General features: G+C 44.4%; 1 protein-coding gene across 9 annotated transcripts in view; it reads left to right on the plus strand.

The window, feature by feature from the left end:
* The window catches only part of LOC108884052 (calmodulin-binding transcription activator 1), a 51,426-nt gene that overhangs the window by 26,884 nt on the left and 5,265 nt on the right, over positions 1 to 19,277 (plus strand). For 3 of the 9 annotated variants that reach the window (XM_018677684.2, XM_018677690.2, XM_018677688.2), the window contains exons 5-20: positions 908 to 1,043; positions 3,102 to 3,173; positions 5,206 to 5,359; positions 6,874 to 8,768; positions 9,981 to 10,107; positions 10,626 to 10,760; positions 14,686 to 14,834; positions 15,260 to 15,444; positions 15,529 to 15,607; positions 15,701 to 15,968; positions 16,195 to 16,715; positions 17,832 to 17,980; positions 18,062 to 18,335; positions 18,544 to 18,612; positions 18,877 to 19,022; positions 19,114 to 19,185. In XM_018677684.2, coding sequence (XP_018533200.1) covers positions 908 to 1,043; positions 3,102 to 3,173; positions 5,206 to 5,359; positions 6,874 to 8,768; positions 9,981 to 10,107; positions 10,626 to 10,760; positions 14,686 to 14,834; positions 15,260 to 15,444; positions 15,529 to 15,607; positions 15,701 to 15,968; positions 16,195 to 16,715; positions 17,832 to 17,980; positions 18,062 to 18,335; positions 18,544 to 18,612; positions 18,877 to 19,022; positions 19,114 to 19,185 — 4,431 coding nt within the window. The remainder of the gene's footprint in view (positions 1 to 907; positions 1,044 to 3,101; positions 3,174 to 5,205; positions 5,360 to 6,873; positions 8,769 to 9,980; positions 10,108 to 10,625; positions 10,761 to 14,685; positions 14,835 to 15,259; positions 15,445 to 15,528; positions 15,608 to 15,700; positions 15,969 to 16,194; positions 16,716 to 17,831; positions 17,981 to 18,061; positions 18,336 to 18,543; positions 18,613 to 18,876; positions 19,023 to 19,113; positions 19,186 to 19,277) is intronic. The other 6 variants (XM_018677685.2, XM_051074568.1, XM_018677689.2 and 3 more) reach the window with 3 other exon arrangements.

A 19,277-nucleotide genomic window follows, 5' to 3' on the forward strand; every position in this document is an offset into this window, starting at 1 on the left:
GAGGATGGAGGGACTGAAGGAGCAGTAAAGAGAAAATGAAGAGATAGTACGATAAGAGGTGATAAAGACTGGAGGTTGATCGAGAAGAGGAGGGCAGGGAGAGGAGGCGCGTCAACATGTGTGGTTGCGTGCACGTGTGCACTTGACCGTGTGTCAGAGAGAGCGAGCACTTGTGAGTATGTGTCAGTTTATTGATTGTTAACGGGCCCGTTCTCTTTCTGTTGTCATGAGATAAGGCGGAGAAGAATTTTTCCTCCACCTACACACACGCGCACTGAGACACGCGTGCACACACACACATCTGTCCTTAACGTTTTAGAAGTGTGATGATTGATTGCTGAGCAGCAGGTTTGGCATTGAGCCCAAAGAACACACGGCTGTAGGTCCTGCCATCTCTGATATCACTATAGCATCTCTGTCTTTCTACACGTATGTCTTTGTGTTTGTGATTGTGTGTGTGTGTGTGTGTGTGTGTGTGTGTGTGTGTGTGCATGCATGCATGTTCATCTTACCAGGTGTATATAGAATGGGAGCTTAGAGGGCAATGTTCCTGCTGTGCTGATAAATCACCCTACTAAAATATTAACACGTAGGAGTGTGAGTCTATGTATGAGAGGGGAGGAGGGGTACATGGGCCCCAGCTAACTTGACTGTGGGAGAGTAACATTGACGTCACCATGTAAACCAAGAACAGGTCCTCGCTTGTTTCAGTTGGTATTTATGAATCAGCAATGCAGGAGAATTTTGATACTTTCAGCAGTTTGAAATTACAGCCTGAAAATCATTTCTGGTCAGTTTCCATGGAGTTGAATTGCTGTCAGCTTCAACGAAATTAAAACATTTATTCTGTATAATCAACATAATGCAACACTGTGTTCATCTGTCTCTCTATCTCGTTCTCCGCCAGGCCTCAAAATGGCTCTATGATCCTCTACAACCGAAAGAAGGTGAAGTACAGGAAAGATGGCTACTGCTGGAAGAAAAGGAAAGACGGGAAGACCACCCGAGAGGATCATATGAAGCTCAAAGTGCAGGGAGTAGAGGTGAGAAGCAGCAGTGGAAAAACAAGTCGATGATCTTGTTTGGGGCTGAGTATGGTTTCACTGCCAATCTTGTCCTTAACTTACTCTCCTCCACTCCGAGGAGACACATATGTGTAACACAGATGTACACACAAACACACATTCTGAGAGTGATACCTGAGAGCGAGCGGTGTCCCTCTTTCTTTACCTCCCTCCCTGCTCCTCTCTCTGTCTCCCTCTCTCTCTCTTTCTGAAGGATAAGAGTGTGTTTGGCCTGAGGCCAGAAATGATGTCAATGCCTCCTTCAGCAGAACAGAGAGGGGTATCGATCCAGTCTCAAGGCAGCGTCTGTGTGTGAGTGAGTGAGTGTGTGTGTGAGTGTGTGTGTGTGTGTGTGTGTGTGTGAGTCACATCAGCCAGCTCAAAAATTGATTATTCAGCAGGAATATACCAAGAGGTGAGAGGAGTGAGCATGCATGTGTCAGAGACAGAAAGAATGAGGTAGAAGAGAGAGCGAAGGAGAGACAGTGAGGAGGCACATGGATGTTTACAGAGGTCTCAATAGGTGAGCAGGAGACACAGCGGTAAAGGGAATAACTGAGATCAAATATTCCCATTTGCACATCTATTAGTTACGACCTCACAGTCACATTGACATTCATCTTGCGTACATTTTTCTGCGCTCCTGCATGAGCACACGCGCACACATACATATACAAAGGCAAGTGTTTCTCTCCCTGGTAGTTGCTCAGTAATTGTTTGTGTCACCTCTTCCCAGGACCCCCCAAGCAAGCAAACAAGCAAGCAAGCAGCGTGTAGAGCAGGGGACGGGAATGAGGGAATGAGGGAATGAGCAGAGCAGCGAGATGAGCAGAGGGAGAGGAGGAGGATGGGGAGAGGCAGGAAGCAGGAGAGAAAAACATAACCCTGGATGGAGAGCCTCCTCATATCGAATGGAAATATATGGAAATGCACTCTGCCTTTGGCAAAACACACTTTAGATAGAGGGCGGGCTACTTCTGAGAAGAGGCAAAATGGCGAGAAAATATAAGTGTGCGCAAGTGTCTGCGAGAAAGAAAACAGGACGAGTTTTAAGTGTTGATTATATACAACCTGATTGCTGAGTATTTGTGTTTGTGAGTGCAAAATCAACCAATTTATATGGGTGGGTGGTTGTGTGTGATTATTTATTTTGTGTGTGTAAAAAACGTGGTCGTGATGACCTTCATAGAAGGCTTTTCTGTCATCATTTCATCCCTTGTCAAACACCATAAACACACCAGACTCCTGTACTTTTTGACCAAAATGTTTCCACAGCACAGGATATCAAACTGTGTCAAGAAAGTGGAACCTGGCTTTGAATGTCTTGTTCACATATTCTTCGATCAGATGTTTACTGATTTAGATGGTAATTTAGCTCATTTTAGATGATTGCGTTGAGTCGCAACTCTTGTACAGCTGCCTTCTGTTACATACCGATGTATTTGAGAGACTCTGAAGTTGTGCATATCGGTATGTCAACCACTACTTTTATATATTTGGTCAACTTTCACACCTACGCACATGTATACAGTGTTTTGTGTGTATGTAATCATCCCCTGGCTGGATGGATGTCCACACTGAACTTCCTCTCTCCCCTCTCGCTCTATGCTTCCCTCACTTTCTCCCCCTCTTCTTTGTCCTCCTCACTGTTACTGATCTCTCTTGCAGTGTCTGTGAGCTGACAACATTGTGACTTTTTGTGAATTCCAAGTGGGTTATGTCTGGTCTTGCTGAGGCAGTAAATTTCACAATCTCTTGTGCTGTAATTGTCAACATCAGATTTATGGTATTTTAGAAAAGACATTAGGAAGAAACGCATACAGCATGTTTGCAATTTAGTTTTAGCACCGCAATCAATACAACCTAAGTGGGTATAACCTAAGTTCTCCTCTCCTGTTCTCTCCTTTACTGTCCTCTCCTCCTCTTCTCCTTTTTTCACTTTTTGTCTTGCTTCCTCCCTTTTTCCTTTTCTCGTTTACCCCCCGCAATCTCCTCTCCTCTCCTCTCCTCTCCTCTCCTCTCCTCTCCTCTCTCTAGTGTCTGTATGGCTGCTACGTCCACTCCTCCATCATCCCCACCTTCCATCGTAGATGCTATTGGCTGCTGCAGGTAAGCCCACCCTCCTACCCCACCTTACCTCTTTCTCACACATTTATACACATAAAAAACAATATTTTGACTGCATTTAAAGTCTGGTGATAATTTGTTCATATCTGTCATTTACAGCAGGATGGCTTTGTCATTTTCAGGCCTTTTTCCCTCTGACATTATGGCCATTCTGTAATTTATTCCAGCGATGTTGAGGCTTCATTCACCATTCTACTCAGAACTGGACAGCCAGAAAATATATAGTATATTATTAGTTTTACACAAAGCTTCATCTGTTAAACTGTCCATTATATTTTCAAAACAGAACAATAAGCTAAACCATAAACCGGCAATAAACATCCTCCTCTTCTAAATTAATGAGGCAGACTATACTGAAAATACTATCACAAAGCTGGGCTCATAATAAAACTTGATGTTGTTTGGCTGAGTGGAGTGTCCTACGCACAAACTGTTAGACGACTACAGTATACCTAGAATATGCCAGGCCTATAGGTTGTGCGCAATGCTCACATACAGTGCAGAGTGTTAAAAAGCATTTCTTTGCCAGAAGTTGTCTGTAACTTCCCAAGCACAGTGTGTTACCTAACCATGGCTCTCGGTACTTATAGTGAGCATCAAGGACTGAGGCATTCCTCTCTATGTGGTCCTCTCCAACAAAATACCCCGAAGCTACAAACACCACACAACATGCTCACCCAAACACACACACATGCACAGGTGTCCCCTGTGTATAAAGGCATGTTGTTTCTCATAGAGATGTTGGACTCACTCTACTGCTCATGTGAAAGACAACAGAGAGCAGCAGTTGTGCACACACAGGCACACACACACACACACACACACACACACACACACTTTCTCACACTTTCTCCCTCTATGGGCCATACAAGATATGGTTACCTGGACCTCATCATCTTCAGGTGACGGGTTACACAATGAATCTTAAACATGTCCGCATACATTTACACTGCCTCTCTCTTCATCTCTCTCTGTTCATTTCAAAGTAAATAATGAATACCCAGCAACGTTCATTTAAAATATGGAAATGCACATATATTTATGTCTTTGCCAGAATTTCCTGCATAATTTGTCACATGAAATTTACAAGGACATTCCAGCCACTGGCTGTAAATTGAATATGCCCTTTCCCGATATATTTTCTTTTTCAGCATGCCAAAGTAGTTACATCCCTGCAGTCTGAAATTATGGAGGGAAATTCTTACTTGCTTTATCTGTAATGTGCCATTTTCTGCTCTTTGCACAGATATCAAAACACATCAGTGAATATGATCATAAATCAGTCTGTGAGTGCTGTTGCTTTGCACAGTGTGGTGCTGTAGCAGCCCACTGTGCCATCCTCTTTTGGAGAGAAAAGTGTTCCACCTCAGCGGGTCCTCCCCCTCACCTGAGTCTGTCTACTGAATCTTTCATCAAGAAGAGCTTCTCTCTCTCTCTCTCTCTCTCTCACACACACACACACACACACACGTATAGTCACCCACATACACGAATGCACGTGAACACACCTGTTGAATCATTCATAGGGTAGAAATTCCATAGGTCTGCTGGTGGCCTACAGTATAGTAAGAAATACTCTGAAACACTCCCTCCCTCTGTTTCTCTCATTCTTTCTCCTTCTATATATTACACACACTCACACACACACACACACACACACACACACACACACACACACACACACACAAACACACAAGTAGACACGTCCATAGCCTCTGCAGGGTTAGAGAGAGTGATGAGTGGGCTTGAGCTGTTAAATCTTTTATGGGCAGGTGAGAGAATCTTATCTGACACGCTATGTCCGACCTCCTCCCTGACCTCCACTTTCTCTCCCGCTTTCCTTCTGCATTTCCTTTCCTTCCACTCCCTCTGTAAATAGACTCTATCATTTTGTTCTCTCCCTCCCTATATGTGACAAGAACGTGACAATGAATTACCTGAATAAAGGGCCATGTTAAACTAACGGCAAGTGCGTGTGTGTCTCTGTTTGTGTTTTGTTGTCCCTGCGCTGTAGAACCCAGACATCGTGCTGGTCCACTACCTGAATGTACCAGCAGTGGACGATAGCGGGAAGCCATGTGGTCCCGTCCTCTGCTCCATCAACACAGACAGGAAGGAGTGGGCCAAGTGGAGCAAGGAGGAGCTCATTGGACAACTCAAACCTATGTGTGAGTTAGCTTTACTGTCACAACACTTCACTCGCCACCCTCCCACTCTCAGGCTCTCATGTTTCAGCCCTCACACTCCTCCTAAACCTGGGGATGTGAGTCACCTTGGGTCAATAACAATACCACTTGTCATGGTACACTAGTGATGAAAAAGCCATGTTTCAAAATTAATCTGTAGGAAACCAGTGTAGTAAATCTAAAACACAGATAATTTGGTTCACTGGCTTGTTTCTAGGCTTTATAAACAACTTGGCAGCAGGATGGGGCACAGTCTGGAGCTGTGCCATCACTTATTAGATGAGACAACAGGTGCTTACAACAATTCAAAGGGGATAATATGAAAATTCCCCTCTTGCATGAAAGAAAAATATCTAATCTTGTCAGTGTTAATCATTCAGCTCAGATATCTTATTGATATGTTGCTGAAGGTAAAGATAAATCAATAAGCTGAAAAGCAATAACTGGACTCAGGACAGTAACAGCAGCCTTGATCTTATTTAAATTTGATGAAAGAAGATTTGGAACACTGTGTCCTTCCTGTCAACATGAAGTGATAATAACACTTTTCAACTTAGTGATAAATTTCAAGATATCAGTTGTTCTTTAAAAAGCCACCTTTTGAGGAGGCATTTGGTACATACATACCATTCGGCCAGGCTTTATACAGATTTGGAGTTTTTTTTTCTTTCTTTTTTTTCTTTTTATGGTTCCAACAGTCAGCACCATGCTGCCACCTAGAGGCAGATACACATTGCACAAGGGAGGGATGGAGGGAAGGAAGACAGAGGCGCCCAAAATATCCAGCATGTATTATTCATAAATGAGCATCAGGGAATAGATAACTCCAGTACACGCACACACTAACACACATACACACACACGCTTACCTAATCTCACCCGTCTTCTCATCTGGTTTGGAAGGGCAAATGAGGACAGCTGCCCAAAACTAAGTGGCTTGTTGACTTAAGTACTACTTCATTTCTCACTCTCCTCACTGAATCATATTCCCTCTTGCTCCCCTACCTGCCCTAATTTGCTCACACAGAACAGCTTTCTGCTTCTTTCCTTTCCTAGCTCTTCTCCCTTGATCACTGACTCGATCCCTTTTTCTTTATTGGGTTTTTATGGGCATTACATCTCTGACACTTAAACTGTTTGGTGGTTGTTATTTTACTCTAGCCAAATCCTGCAGGTGTAAATGAAGACATCTAATTTGGAAACTGGAAGTACCTTCAGATATTGTATTGAAATGTCTTGTAAAAGAAGCAAATTGTCTATTTTGCATATAAATTTGAACATTCATGCATCTGTGCCAGTCTTATCACAATATTCATGAACCCAGTTCTCAGTGTAAACTCCGAACACTGGAGGGCGCCATTACACACTGTCAAGTCTATGTGAGGTAATGCTACATTACTTAACAGATTGACCTGAGCAACTGGAAGGACAGAATATGACGACAGCATGCATTGTCTTAAATGGTATTTCCTTTGCTTTGGTGTGTCTTCTGTCAGGTGCTGGAAGCAGCCTGCATCAGAAATGTTCCAGTGTCAAGCAGCGCATCATTTCATCCAAGCAGGAGTCAGGGGCAGCAGCAGGAGGTGGAGCTGCAGTGGGTACCGGCGTAGCGGCGGGTCAGAGAGCTGAAGAAGCAGATGGCACCGAGGTCCAGAACAGCGACGTGTCAGAGGGCCAGACAGAGCCTAGTCCTGGAGGGGGCAGGGGGAGCAGAGGGGGCGGAGGAGAGAGGAGGAATGGCAGGATAACCAAACCCTCCTTACTCCCACAGAGTAGCATGGAGGTGTCCTCCTCCACTTCCACTAACCAGGTGGAGGTCCCTGACACCACCCAGAGCTCCCCATTGTCAATCACCAGCGACATGGCTGACAGCCCCGCTCTCGCCATCGGGGCTGGCTTGTCGCAGAGCACAGCTGTGTTCATGTCTGAGGTCACCACATTGACTGGAGATTCGGTTTACTCTGCTGGCCACACCCACCTGCTGGCATCCACCCACGAGAGTACCACCGCTGGCATCCTGTTAGCTGTTGCCCCTGAAAACCAGAGGTTTGCATCGTTCTCTGGTGGGGTGGGCTTAGGGGAGGGAGGAGAGTTGGTTCTGTCCAGCTCCCTAGACTCTGGTGGAGGAGTCAGCCTTCCTGAAACCACCATGACCTTTGACCCCGATTGCTTCCTCAACAATCCCAAGCAGGGCCAGACATATGGAGGAGGTGGAGGGAAGACTGAGGGGTGTAATGGTGATGATGGAGGACTCCACTGTTCCTCTAACGGCTTTGTCTACAACCCAGGCCTCGTCAACAACATCAAGACGGAAACGACGCCCCTGGAGCAGCCGCTGGCCACTCAGAGCAGCTATGTAGGAGAGGGGACAGGCCTCAGCCCCAGCACCACCCTGGAGCAAATGGACTTCAGTGCTGTCATGTCATCAGCCTGTGTCCCGAGTCTGAGCCAGACTGCACACCACCCCTCCCCAAGCCTCTTCCTCCAGGCCTCCCCCCAGACAAGCCAGGCCTCCCAGCTGCAGACCAACGGTACTGAGGCAACACAGGAGTCAGGAGAGGCCCAGGCTTACATAGGTCTGCCCACAGTGCCAACAGACTCTCCGGTCACCAATGGAGATCCGCATACACACCTCCACCAAGCCAGCCCGGACCAGCAGGCCCTGTGTGGACGGAATGGACAAGGAGCAGCAGTGGGCTCTTTTCCCCTGACAACACAGGATACTACAGTTGACCAGTCGGGTGGCAGGGGACACCGGGAGGTGGGGGGCTTAGACAAGGCTTCTGAGAATGGAGGAGAGCTACTACTTAAGCCTGGGGATCCTCACAAGGCCTATGCGAGCGTGGACACCGAGCACTACCTGCAACCCACAGATGACAATGGAGGGGGAGAGGAGGGTGGAGGAGGGGGTGGTGGTGGTGGAGGAGGAGGAGGAGGAGGAGGGGGAGGGGAAAATGAGATTCTCTGTAATGGCGTGAGCTTGCCGGGAGCCAACAATTCAGTGGTGGCCAGTCCTCAGTCGATAGCTGCTAGCGCGAGCATCGAGGGGGCGCTCTACAGTTCTCCTCTCCCTCAGCAAGGTGGGGGGGTGTCAGCCACATCAGCCGGGGCAGGGGCAGCCATCAGCCTGGAAGGTTTTGAGGCTTCATTCGGAAGCCAGTTCTCTGATCTCATCAATGATTTCATCTCAGTCGAGGGGTCTGGGGGTGGGGTGGGAGCGGCCGTCACTGGGGTTCTAATGCCCCAGGAGGGGGCAGCAGGAGAGGAGCAGGGTGCAGGAGCAGCCCACCTGCAGGGCTCGGAGGTGGAGCAGGGAGCTCTGGGACTGCTCCAGGAGACTGGGAGGCTGTTTGGTGTGACAGACTACTCCCCGGAGTGGTCTTATCCAGAGGTTAGTAAACCCAACATGATTACCATTCATTATTTATTCATCATTGTTCCCTACAGTAAAATCAGCGCTCCCACCACATGATTGACGGTGGCTTGTACTGATGTTAAACACTGAAATCACGCTCAGTGCAATTTGTACTGAGACCGCCAGCCTGGCTGTGTGGTCATTAAGGAGTCAGAATATCTCAGGCTCAGCTGATTGGATTTTGATGAAATTTCAATATTACACTGATTCCCCTGGGTGGCCTCATTAATGTACCCATGTACCACTATAATATCTCAGACACCAGTTCTGTCATTGACTTATGATGAAACATGTGGAAACATAGCGTCTTACCACCCTGTGCTTTTTAAAAAAATTATAACCTGCCAAAGTTAGTACAGTTATTGGAAATTACTCTCAAAATGAAGTTTAATAACTAACTCTATATCTAACACATGTGCATTTTCAGCTGATATTTTTCTTCAACTTTCTTCTAGGATCATCAGTGTTACATCATACTGATTATTCCACAGTTTTGAGTTTCTTGAAAAAACAACACAGTTTTCCTCCAAGAGCTCAAAGCGTGATCGTATCATTTTTAGAAGGACCTAAAAACGAGCACTACAAAAGCCAAAAAGGAAACTCTGCCAGATGCTGAGAAATGGCTTTAAAAATGGAATCTTTTTAGCTGTTGAATTTTCTAACTTCATGACTCCAACATTTGTGGGGGGACAATATGCTGTTTATTTTTAGCTACGCTAAAAGAGAGCATACGGCAGTGATGTTCAGATGGTTGATACAACTCAATTTGGATGTAAGGAGCCGCACAGCCTCTAGGGGCTGCTCCCAGGCCTTTTAGACTCATAGATTTGTCATTAACAAAAGAGTAATTACTTTGTAAATGAAGCAGGTTCTAATATTTATCAGTCTAGATTTATATAATAGAAAACAAAAGGTTCCATTTTTAGGCCTCTGCGTCTCTGAGGTATGTGTTGGTGACAGATGGAATCAGAGAAACATTCTGTGTTAGCACGCACACACATACTCACTTAAGCATGTTCACAGACACAGGTAAATTTAGACAACAGGACAAAGGTAGTCTGCATGCAGTCATGTGTCTCACTCTCACACAGACTCTTGTTAACTACAGTGTGTTGAAGCTTACATCCAGCTGCAGTTTCCCTATGGACAAAATATATTAGACTGAGGCCTGTGTTTGTGTGCCTGCAGGGTGGAGTGAAGGTGCTGATCACGGGTCCGTGGTTGGAGTCGAGCAGTGAGTACAGCTGTCTCTTTGACCACATCAGTGTCCCCGCCGCCCTCATCCAGCCCGGGGTGCTACGCTGCTATTGCCCAGGTAACACGCCTCCGTACGCACACACTCTCACACGACTCGCTCTCCTTAATGCTAGTCTCACACATGCAAAAATACTGTCCTTTATTTTTCAATTTAAACATTAACCCCACCGTTCACCCTGCTAAATCCTGTAATAAGCTGTTTCTAGCAAAAAAGAGTTTTTCAACAATGTCAGCTGCATGCCCTTATCTGGAGATGCAGTCCCTTTTATACAAGAAGATAAGAACACAAACTCAAAAAGAACACTGTGAGGAGGGACACTGTTTGGCAGGCACGCAATGCACACAGTGTTTAGAAATGGTTCTTCAGATGGTATAGTGAGTGATACATGAGTCATATCCTGCTACATTAAATGTAATCAGGGGAAAACTGTTTGGCAAATAGTCACTTGCAGGCACACATGGGTAAAAGTAAAATTAGACATTCACAGTCTATAACAGTCAACATACCGTCCTAAAATTATTCCATCTCCACATATAGTCAGTCCTACTAATGCCTTACCTCATGTCTGTTTCCAGCCCATGACACAGGACTGGTGATGCTACAGGTAGCTATGGGCGGTGAAGTCATCTCTTCCTCTGTGGTGTTTGAATATAAGGCGCGTGACCTCCCCGCCCTGCCATCTTCTCAGCATGACTGGCTGTCCCTGGACGGTGAGAGCATTTTGTTTGTGTATTCTGACCACACAGGGACGTGTGTCACACTCTTACTGTCTGGTTGTATTTACTACCACACTAACCATAAACAGGAGAGTACAGCTGTCTTTTTGACCGCACAACATAACTGCTTAACTGCTTCATCATATGCCCGCAGTGATGCGTGTTTCAATAACAAACACAGCACAGGGAGAGAGAAAATGCATGGTTACTTTTTTTTTTTTTTTTACATGTACTTACCTGTTGTGTTTGTGTTTAGAGAAGTTAAACCTCAAAGCATCGTACAAAATACATCATATTCTCATCCTTTCTTGTCACACTCACTTTTTGTATCAGCTAAAACTGAGGAAACCTGTTGATGTGGTGCGTGTGTGTGGTTTTTTTCCCTGCTGGATGCTCTGTCATGTTGTGAAATGTTTTGTCCACAGCCGCTGATGTACTGACCGGTGCGGTGACATTGCTGCTGCTGTTTGGCTGGACTGTGTTCTCCTGTGCCTGCAGCCTTTTTTTTTTTTTTCTATTGTCGCGTGCAGATTCAAGAAGGAATCTAAGCTACTGAACTGTACTGACACCTCTTCTTTCAGAGATGACAAGATTTCTACATGCTTCAGGAGTTGTTTAGGGTACAATCATTTATTTTGGAGTTCATTTTGAGTGTTTGCATGATGGAGAGAGCTTGGGGTTCTTTTGTTGGAGCTGTGGATGTTGATGCTGTGATAGCTCAATAGTGCTGAATCAAATTAAAACTTGCTTTAAGATGTTGACAGTCTAATATTCTTTGAGTCAGCTTGGGGGGGGTATTGTGCAAATATCTGCACAGCACCAGCGGGTTAGCGTCTGTGTGCAAATATATCTCCTGATGCAGTTGCAGCTCGGAAACACACGGGTCTCCTCACTGAGGCATGTCCTGGGTTACTCTCTGTTCGCCCCCGTCTCTGCGTTGCGCAATGCGGCAATGCGGCTCTACAGTCACAGCAGGCTGGCTGGCTGTTTTGCTGGAGTGAAGGGCAAGGACATCGGTGGCACGGTCGCCGGTCCATTTGAGAGTCAGAAATGTTGGGCACCACCGGCAGCGTGCTGTGTAGCCTCACAGGCGCTATATATAGGGCTCTGCCTTTGACTTTCAGCGATGATTGCGAGACTTGGACACCGCGCTCTGCCTGTTTTCGCTCACGTCCTTTGTTTGGCCTCAAATGTACAATCAAAAGCTCAATGCCTGGGAAAGAAAATAGACAAGAGATACATATTTTAAGCAAATATGCGTCAGCACACGACTTTGTCCACATGTCATTGCTCCAGTTTAGTTTGTGTGCGGTCTATTGTTGTGCCGATGACGACCCAGCCTCCTGCAGCTCCGGGTCTGGCGGGCGGATTTGAAGCGCTGCTCTCTCAGACACAACGTGGAGACTGCTCTCTCTCTCTCTCTCTCTCTCTCTCTCTCTCTCTCTCTCTCTCTCTCTCTCTCTCTCTCTCTCTGCACTTAGTTGTATTTTGCTCGGTCGGAGTAGCAATGTGTGAGTCGCACACTTCAAACTAACGGGGTTGAGCGGAAGCGGGAACAAAGAGAGCAGCAGATAAAGAGACTCGGTGTTCGCTGTTTGGGTTCGTAGCTTATTTAATTTTAAACTGATGATAACTTCGACACGCGCTCTCTCTTTTTTAATCAGCGGTCAGGTCTGTGTTTGTAGCTGAGTTAAGTTGTTTTTGTCATGCTGCTGTAGATGTAAAATAAATGTAACTGTTTTGTACATTACATTTACATAGCTTTATAGCTGGAAAGCGTTACGCTCCTTTTGCATTCTATGATTCAGTCAAAATGTTTGTAGTCCATGTGGTGTGCCATGCAGGCTCTGTTGTTTTCAGACAAAGGGACGGTAGAAAAGCCACAAGTCCTAGTGCTGTTTGCAAGCCACACGTCTGAACCACAGGGCACGCGATAGCCTGCTTGATTTCTGTAGCAGACCTAATGATTAGCCGACAGTCTCGTGTAGCGGTTTTGGCTGTTCGGTTTCAGCACCAGCGGACAGTGGACAGCGCCACTAAACTCCATGAAAACAAATGAGGGGAGGCTAATGTGGCTCCTGTAGAGGCCCAGATAATAACAGGCCTGTAGGCAGAAAACATGTGGGCATATTGTTGATCACCCAAAGCTTGAATACAGATTACTCATTTTTAATTATTTACCACCAAAAGTGTGTGTTTACCGTCAAAAGTGTGTGTTTATCTGATGAATCAGTTAACTTTGACCAAAAGAAGAAGAAACATGGTTTTACCGTAGGTGTACCAAATATAAACTGATCTCACAAATTATATTGAAGACTTTAATCAAAATTTTGATAGAGGTTTAATAGAATATGAATATTACTAAAGCTACTAAAGCTATAAAGCTTACTTACTGGTTTAGATTAAATGTAGTGTACCAACATCCATTTTTTCAGATTTGGGTATGTCACCAGATCTTGCAGATGTCACTTCAGACCGTGTTGTGATTGGTCAGTGGTGAGAGCCTGTGCAGAGTGTTGTTTATTGGAGAAGTTGAATCCATGGAAACAGAGTATTATTGGGTTAGAAAAAAATAAAAAAGAAAAGTGTCAGAGCCTAAAGCTGGTCAGTAAATCCACAGGTATCCAGTGCAACTCAAAGTAACTGACAAAGTAACAAATTTACTGGTTAATTATAATCAATTTACTTAATTAATACACTTGAAAACAATTTAGAAAACAATTTGTTGAATTTGCATTAAAATTATGTGGTTAAATAACTATTAGTAAAGAAATAATGCATTCCAGTAACATGATTATTAAATGTATTAATATCTTTAATTAATTCCTAAAATTACTTTTAAAGGAGGAGTTTCCAGTGTTCATGTGGCCTCCATCATAATGCTCCATATCCTTCATAACATGAGCCCAGCAGCATCCAGACAGAAGTGACATGTACAGCAGGTAGATTAATGATCTGTGAAATGGAAAATGACATGAAGAGTAAATAAAACCTTTTTTTGAAAGCCAATTTGAAAAGCATATTTCAAATTGAGTAATTCACTTTTCTATTAAGGAGGCTAATTAAATGACCACTTCAATTGCTAAATTATAATTAGTATTTGTCAACTTTCTAATTATATTTTAATGTATCAATTAATCATTATAATAAGCCATAAAAATAGCAGATATAGTTTTCTCAACCCTCCTTTTCTGTTACTGTTCTGTAAGCATTATATGTATGATATGTGTCCAGAAATCTAATGGACTTTTCCTTTTTGTATGTGTGCCTTTATGTATCTGTATCTGGTGTCTGTGTTTGCATTTGTAATGGGTGAAGGGAGCTGTTCCTTATGCATTTGGCAGCTAAAATAGTGTGAGAGTGTTTTGCTTTGTATTCAGATCAAAAACTCTGCTCCCCTTCTGATTGGCAGAGTGGAAACGGGAGGAGCCTGAGCGTTTGTGTCAGTGCCATGGCTCTGCCCTCTCAGCTCAGTTTGTCCGCCGCAGACAGCAGAAAGAAAAATGAGAGTGAAATGAGAGGAGGGAAAAATAGAGAGACTGAGTGAGAGAGCAGCAGGTGGGATGACATAATGTGCACTGCAGCAAAACTGCAGCAGCACCAAAACAAAAGGTCACATTGACATACATCCATGCCGCAGACATGCAAAACTTACATTTGTCTTAAGTCATGTATCACACACACACTCACTCACAAACATGCACAATTTACTTGGTTGCCTAGTTGCCATTGTTGGTAAAGAGATTTATTGGAATTTCAGCCCTGATTTATTCTCCAATATTGAGTCCATCAGAAAAGAGCTTCGCTCTCTAAGCTTCTCTAAGTAGGATTTACTAAAACATAATATTGATTTGCTTAAATCCAACAAACAACCTGCCCGAAGCTTACAGCTCTGTGTGTCCCACCTGCATGCCTGTAGATACCCAATTCAGGATGTCCATCTTGGAGCGTCTGGAGCAGATGGAACAGAGGATGGCTGAGATAACCAATCAGAACCCCAGCTCAGAAACCATGGCGACCAAGGGCGGAGGAGTGGAGGGAGGAGGAGCCACTGATCAGCAGTCTCAAGTAAGGCAGGAAGAAGTGATTTAGTTGGGATGAAATTTTCCTTTTCAGTAACCCAGTTTTGCATATTACCAAGTGAGCAGTGGAGGCAAACAACATGAAACTAATAGAAATTGTTTTAGTTATAAAAATCTAATCTCAATAAATCAAGTGTGTTTGACTTATTGAGATAAAATTTGAAGACTATTAATCCAATGAGCTAAACACCTGCAGTAGTTAAAGTTTGTAAAGAAATAATCTTATACAGCAACAACAAAACCTGTATAACACAATCAAGTGCAAAAGCACCACCAGCTTTAGATTCAGGCAGATGTTGAATCCACTCTGCAGTATTTTTTTAACATAGTCTAATTAAAAACAGACAGAATATACACCAAAGATGTACATCTTTAACTCAGTGTGCCCTCTTCGTCTCTCCAATCTTCCAGATATCCCCCGATCAGGGTTCATTCGAGGGTCGCGTGGTGGTGGTATGTGAGAAGATGATGTCTCAGCCATGCTGGGCTTCTTCTAATCAGCTCGTCCATAGTAAGAACTCCAGAGGAATGACCTTACTTCATCTGGCTGCAGCTCAGGGCTACGCAGGGCTCATTCAGACACTCATTCGCTGGCGGTGAGTTCCGCACAAACATGACACACTGTTGCCGACGTGCAAGACTGCGCCAATTAATTTCACTTTTGCCGTCTTGCTCTGCAGCACAAAGCACGCTGACAGTATTGACCTCGAGCTGGAGGTGGATCCTCTCAACGTAGACCACTTCTCCTGCACTCCACTAGTGAGTGATTGATACTTTAGAATGCCATTTTAAGTGTGTGTGTCTGACTTTCCCTGCCTGTGTGTGACTTGTGTTTTCCTTTGGTCTCTCTAGATGTGGGCTTGTGCTCTGGGCCACACTGAGGCAGCACTGGTGCTTTACCAGTGGGACCCAAGAGCTCTGGCTATTCCTGATTCGCTGGGGCGCTTGCCGCTCAACATTGCTCGATCCAGGGGTCACACTCGATTGGCTGAGCTCTTAGAGCAGCTGCAACAGACTCCTCAAGCTCAGGGCCAGCCTGCTGACACTTGGATGGACAGGTGGAGAGGAGAGTCACAGACCAGCGGAATAAGCAACAGCTCCACTCCAAACCCTAACTCAGGTGCCAAAATTTGCTTTTATATTAAGGGAGCATTTGTCTCATTTTAAAGGATCAGATCACAAACAGAAAACAGAAAATTATCACAATACATTTTCAAGGTATACATTTTTTTTTGTTTGTTTTGTTTTGAGTGAACTGACCCTTTAATAAGTTGGCATCTCCAGTGTGGTAGGAATCAATGTTGTCATTATTAGACTCTTATTTTCTGCCACCTATGTTTCCATAGAGCTGAGGAGAGCCAGAACAGAGAACCAGCCAGACAACCACAACCAGAGCTGGAGCCAAACAGGACACAGAGCCCCACAGGGAACCCAGGGAGAACAGGGAGGTCCACCCCCAGCCAAGAGACTCAAACCCAGCCCAGACACCCAGCAACAGCTAGCTAACTCCACCCCCAGCACCAACACCCTCAACACCTCCCCTAGTCCTAACCCTCAGTGTTCCCTCCTCCCCAACACCCTGCAACCTCAACCCTCCAACCTCAGCTGTCAGAACGCACCTCCAGCCAGCTCCAGCCCTAACCGGCCTCAGCTCCCCAGCACCCCATTCTCCCACCTGCAGGCCAGGATAGGGGGGTCTGGAGGGGGCACCAGGTGGAGTCTAAGACAGACTCTGGGGCAACGTAGCCTAGCCAGGAGGATTTTAGGAAAAGAGCGACTGGCCATTCACCTGCGCCATAGAGTGCTGTCTGACAGGGGAGAGGAGACAGAGCTGCTGACCTATCAGGATAACACTGAGGACTTGCAGGTAGGGGGAGCAGATCGATAGGGGCAGTTTGGATCTTGTTCCTTAACCAAAAACTGAACTCTTTGTACTGTATGTGATAGACAATGTGTACAGCTTGCTTGCATGTGTGTCATGTAAATACATGAAACAACTCATTAAAAAAATCTATGAAAACAACTGTCCACAAAAACTTTGACCCTCAATGATTAAGGGAAAAATCCAATGAAATGCCCCCAAAAAACTCAGGAACGGCCCAAGACAAACAGACAGGAAAAACAGATAACGGGTGAATATTGTGATTTTACATTTATTTACTATCTCAAACCTTGTTTACACTGAATTTGTCACTATAAGAAGGATACCTGGTGCAGGTACATCAGTGTTACCTTCACAACTCAGTCCTACACAAGCAGACTCACACTAATATCAGTGATCAAGTGTACCCATAAGAAAAGGAAAAAAGGGCACATATACTAAATTCTTACTAGCAAGAACCTTGCACCTACATTAAACCTTAAATTAAGGGAAGAAATTCACTCTTCCTTCTGTGCAGCACTGAGCTTGAGTAAATGATGATACAGATTAAAAGGTTTTTAGTTTGGATATTGATTATAGTGCTAGCTAGTCAAAGCTAGCAATCAGTTTCAAAGAAAAGGATTGCTGTAATAAAAGCTCAGATGCCTGAAGTTGTTTTTTTCACAAGGAAAGATAATTAGCCACCACTCAAAGATATGTGGCTATATAGTCTATAATGAAATTAAATGACAGTGCCAGCGCATCTAACTGTTAGAGGTAAGTGGGCAAATGAAGAGAGGATAGAGGATGTATTGCATGATCAAACTTTATTGTTTTGGTCATGACTCTTGCCACATTAACACATTTAATATGAGTATACAGGATAAATCACAGAGAAGAAAATCAAGTAACAATGATAAGAGAAATATTAATTTTTCACATTCCCACCTATACATATAATTTTGTATTAGTACATTTTCATAGTACATAGTACATAGTAGTGTGTCATCAGCATAGGCATGAAAATAAATGACAAAATTAAAGCATTTCTTAGTTCTTAATTTTAAGGGCAGCAGGTGTTATATGTATATGTAGATAACACCTGCCCTGTTTGTGTTGCAGATGGACATCACAATGTTAGCTGATCACATCATGGAGGCTTCAACTGGTAGGCTTAAGCAGGAGGCAATGGAGACTGAGACAGACTCTGGGAAGGTGGGAATCAGCAGTGATGTCAGGTTACTGTCTGGTTACCTCGGCGAGGTGGAGAGGTAAGTGAAAAGTGTTACAAGGTTCACCACATTTACTTCACCAAACTCATGAAATAGCGTCAATCTTTTTACAATTAAAAGTTTGCTTTGTTCCTTGTTTGTCTCCAGGTTTCTGAACTCCAAGCCGCAGAATCCTTGCCCCAAACCAAACTCTCTCTCAGGGCCCGAGGATCACCAGAGTCCTCAGGCTAAGCAAGCCCCATCCTCCCCCTTTGACTGGAGCTCCTTCCTCTGTGCAGCTATGAAAGAGGAGAGGTTGAAAGCTGACTCCTCCTGTCTAGCCATGACTGAAGCAGAGCAGGGAGAGCTGTATGACACTATCAGGCATGCCCTGCACTCCCTCAGAAAACACAAGGTATACATAAATTTAATACATTTATTCATTTTTACGTAAAATAATATGATGTATTTACGGAATACTGTATGTTTTCTTAAATACCTGATTCTAGCATATTCTCAAATTACCTTCCTTTCCATTCTTTCTTCCATAAATTGCAGTCATTTTAAAAAGCTTATGATAACTACTGAACACACAATGTTAATGCTATTGTCGCTCCTCTCAGGGTCCCATTCAGGAACAACGCAAAGAGATTGCAGCAGTGATTCAGCGCTGCTATAAGAGATACAAGCAGGTAAGACTTGATGTCAAGCTTGTGAGCTGAGAATTATTCTTAATTGTGGATATATTAACCCACTTGCTAACAGTTTTTGACCACTGTGCATTGAAAGGACACACCTACCGTATCAGGTTTAGGTCAGGGCTATAGATTCAGAGTTAAGTGCTGTGGATTCACTAGAGCAAACCTTAAATATTTGTACATTTAAATTATTTTATTTTTTTATCTTTATCATAAATTTGGAGACAAAACTGTGTTTTGTGCTGTGTTTTCTCTCAGTATGCACTTTATAAGAGGATGACCCTGGCAGCCATCCTGATCCAGAGTCGTTTCCGGAGTTTCCATGAGCAGAGGAAGTTCCAGCAGAGTCGTAGAGCAGCGGTCCTCATCCAGCAATACTACCGCTCCTACAGGCACTCCCTCAGGTACTTCACACGCACAAACACACTCCAGACACACACTCACGGGGCTTAATTATGTTAAAAAATGTTCTTACACCCATATCTTCGCCTGCAGCAGCCTCCTAACTAAAAAACAGAACCAGGCTGCTCGCAAGATCCTGAGGTTCCTGCTCCGATGCCGCCACAGGTGAGGCCTGAAACTTTCTCACGCACTCTCAAACACCACTGCGCACACATCCAAGGACACTCATACACATTACCCACACACACTTAGAGCCC

Source organism: Lates calcarifer, linkage group LG12 (assembly GCF_001640805.2).
Source record: "Lates calcarifer isolate ASB-BC8 linkage group LG12, TLL_Latcal_v3, whole genome shotgun sequence".
In the NCBI taxonomy this organism is placed as follows: Eukaryota; Metazoa; Chordata; class Actinopteri; family Centropomidae; genus Lates; species Lates calcarifer.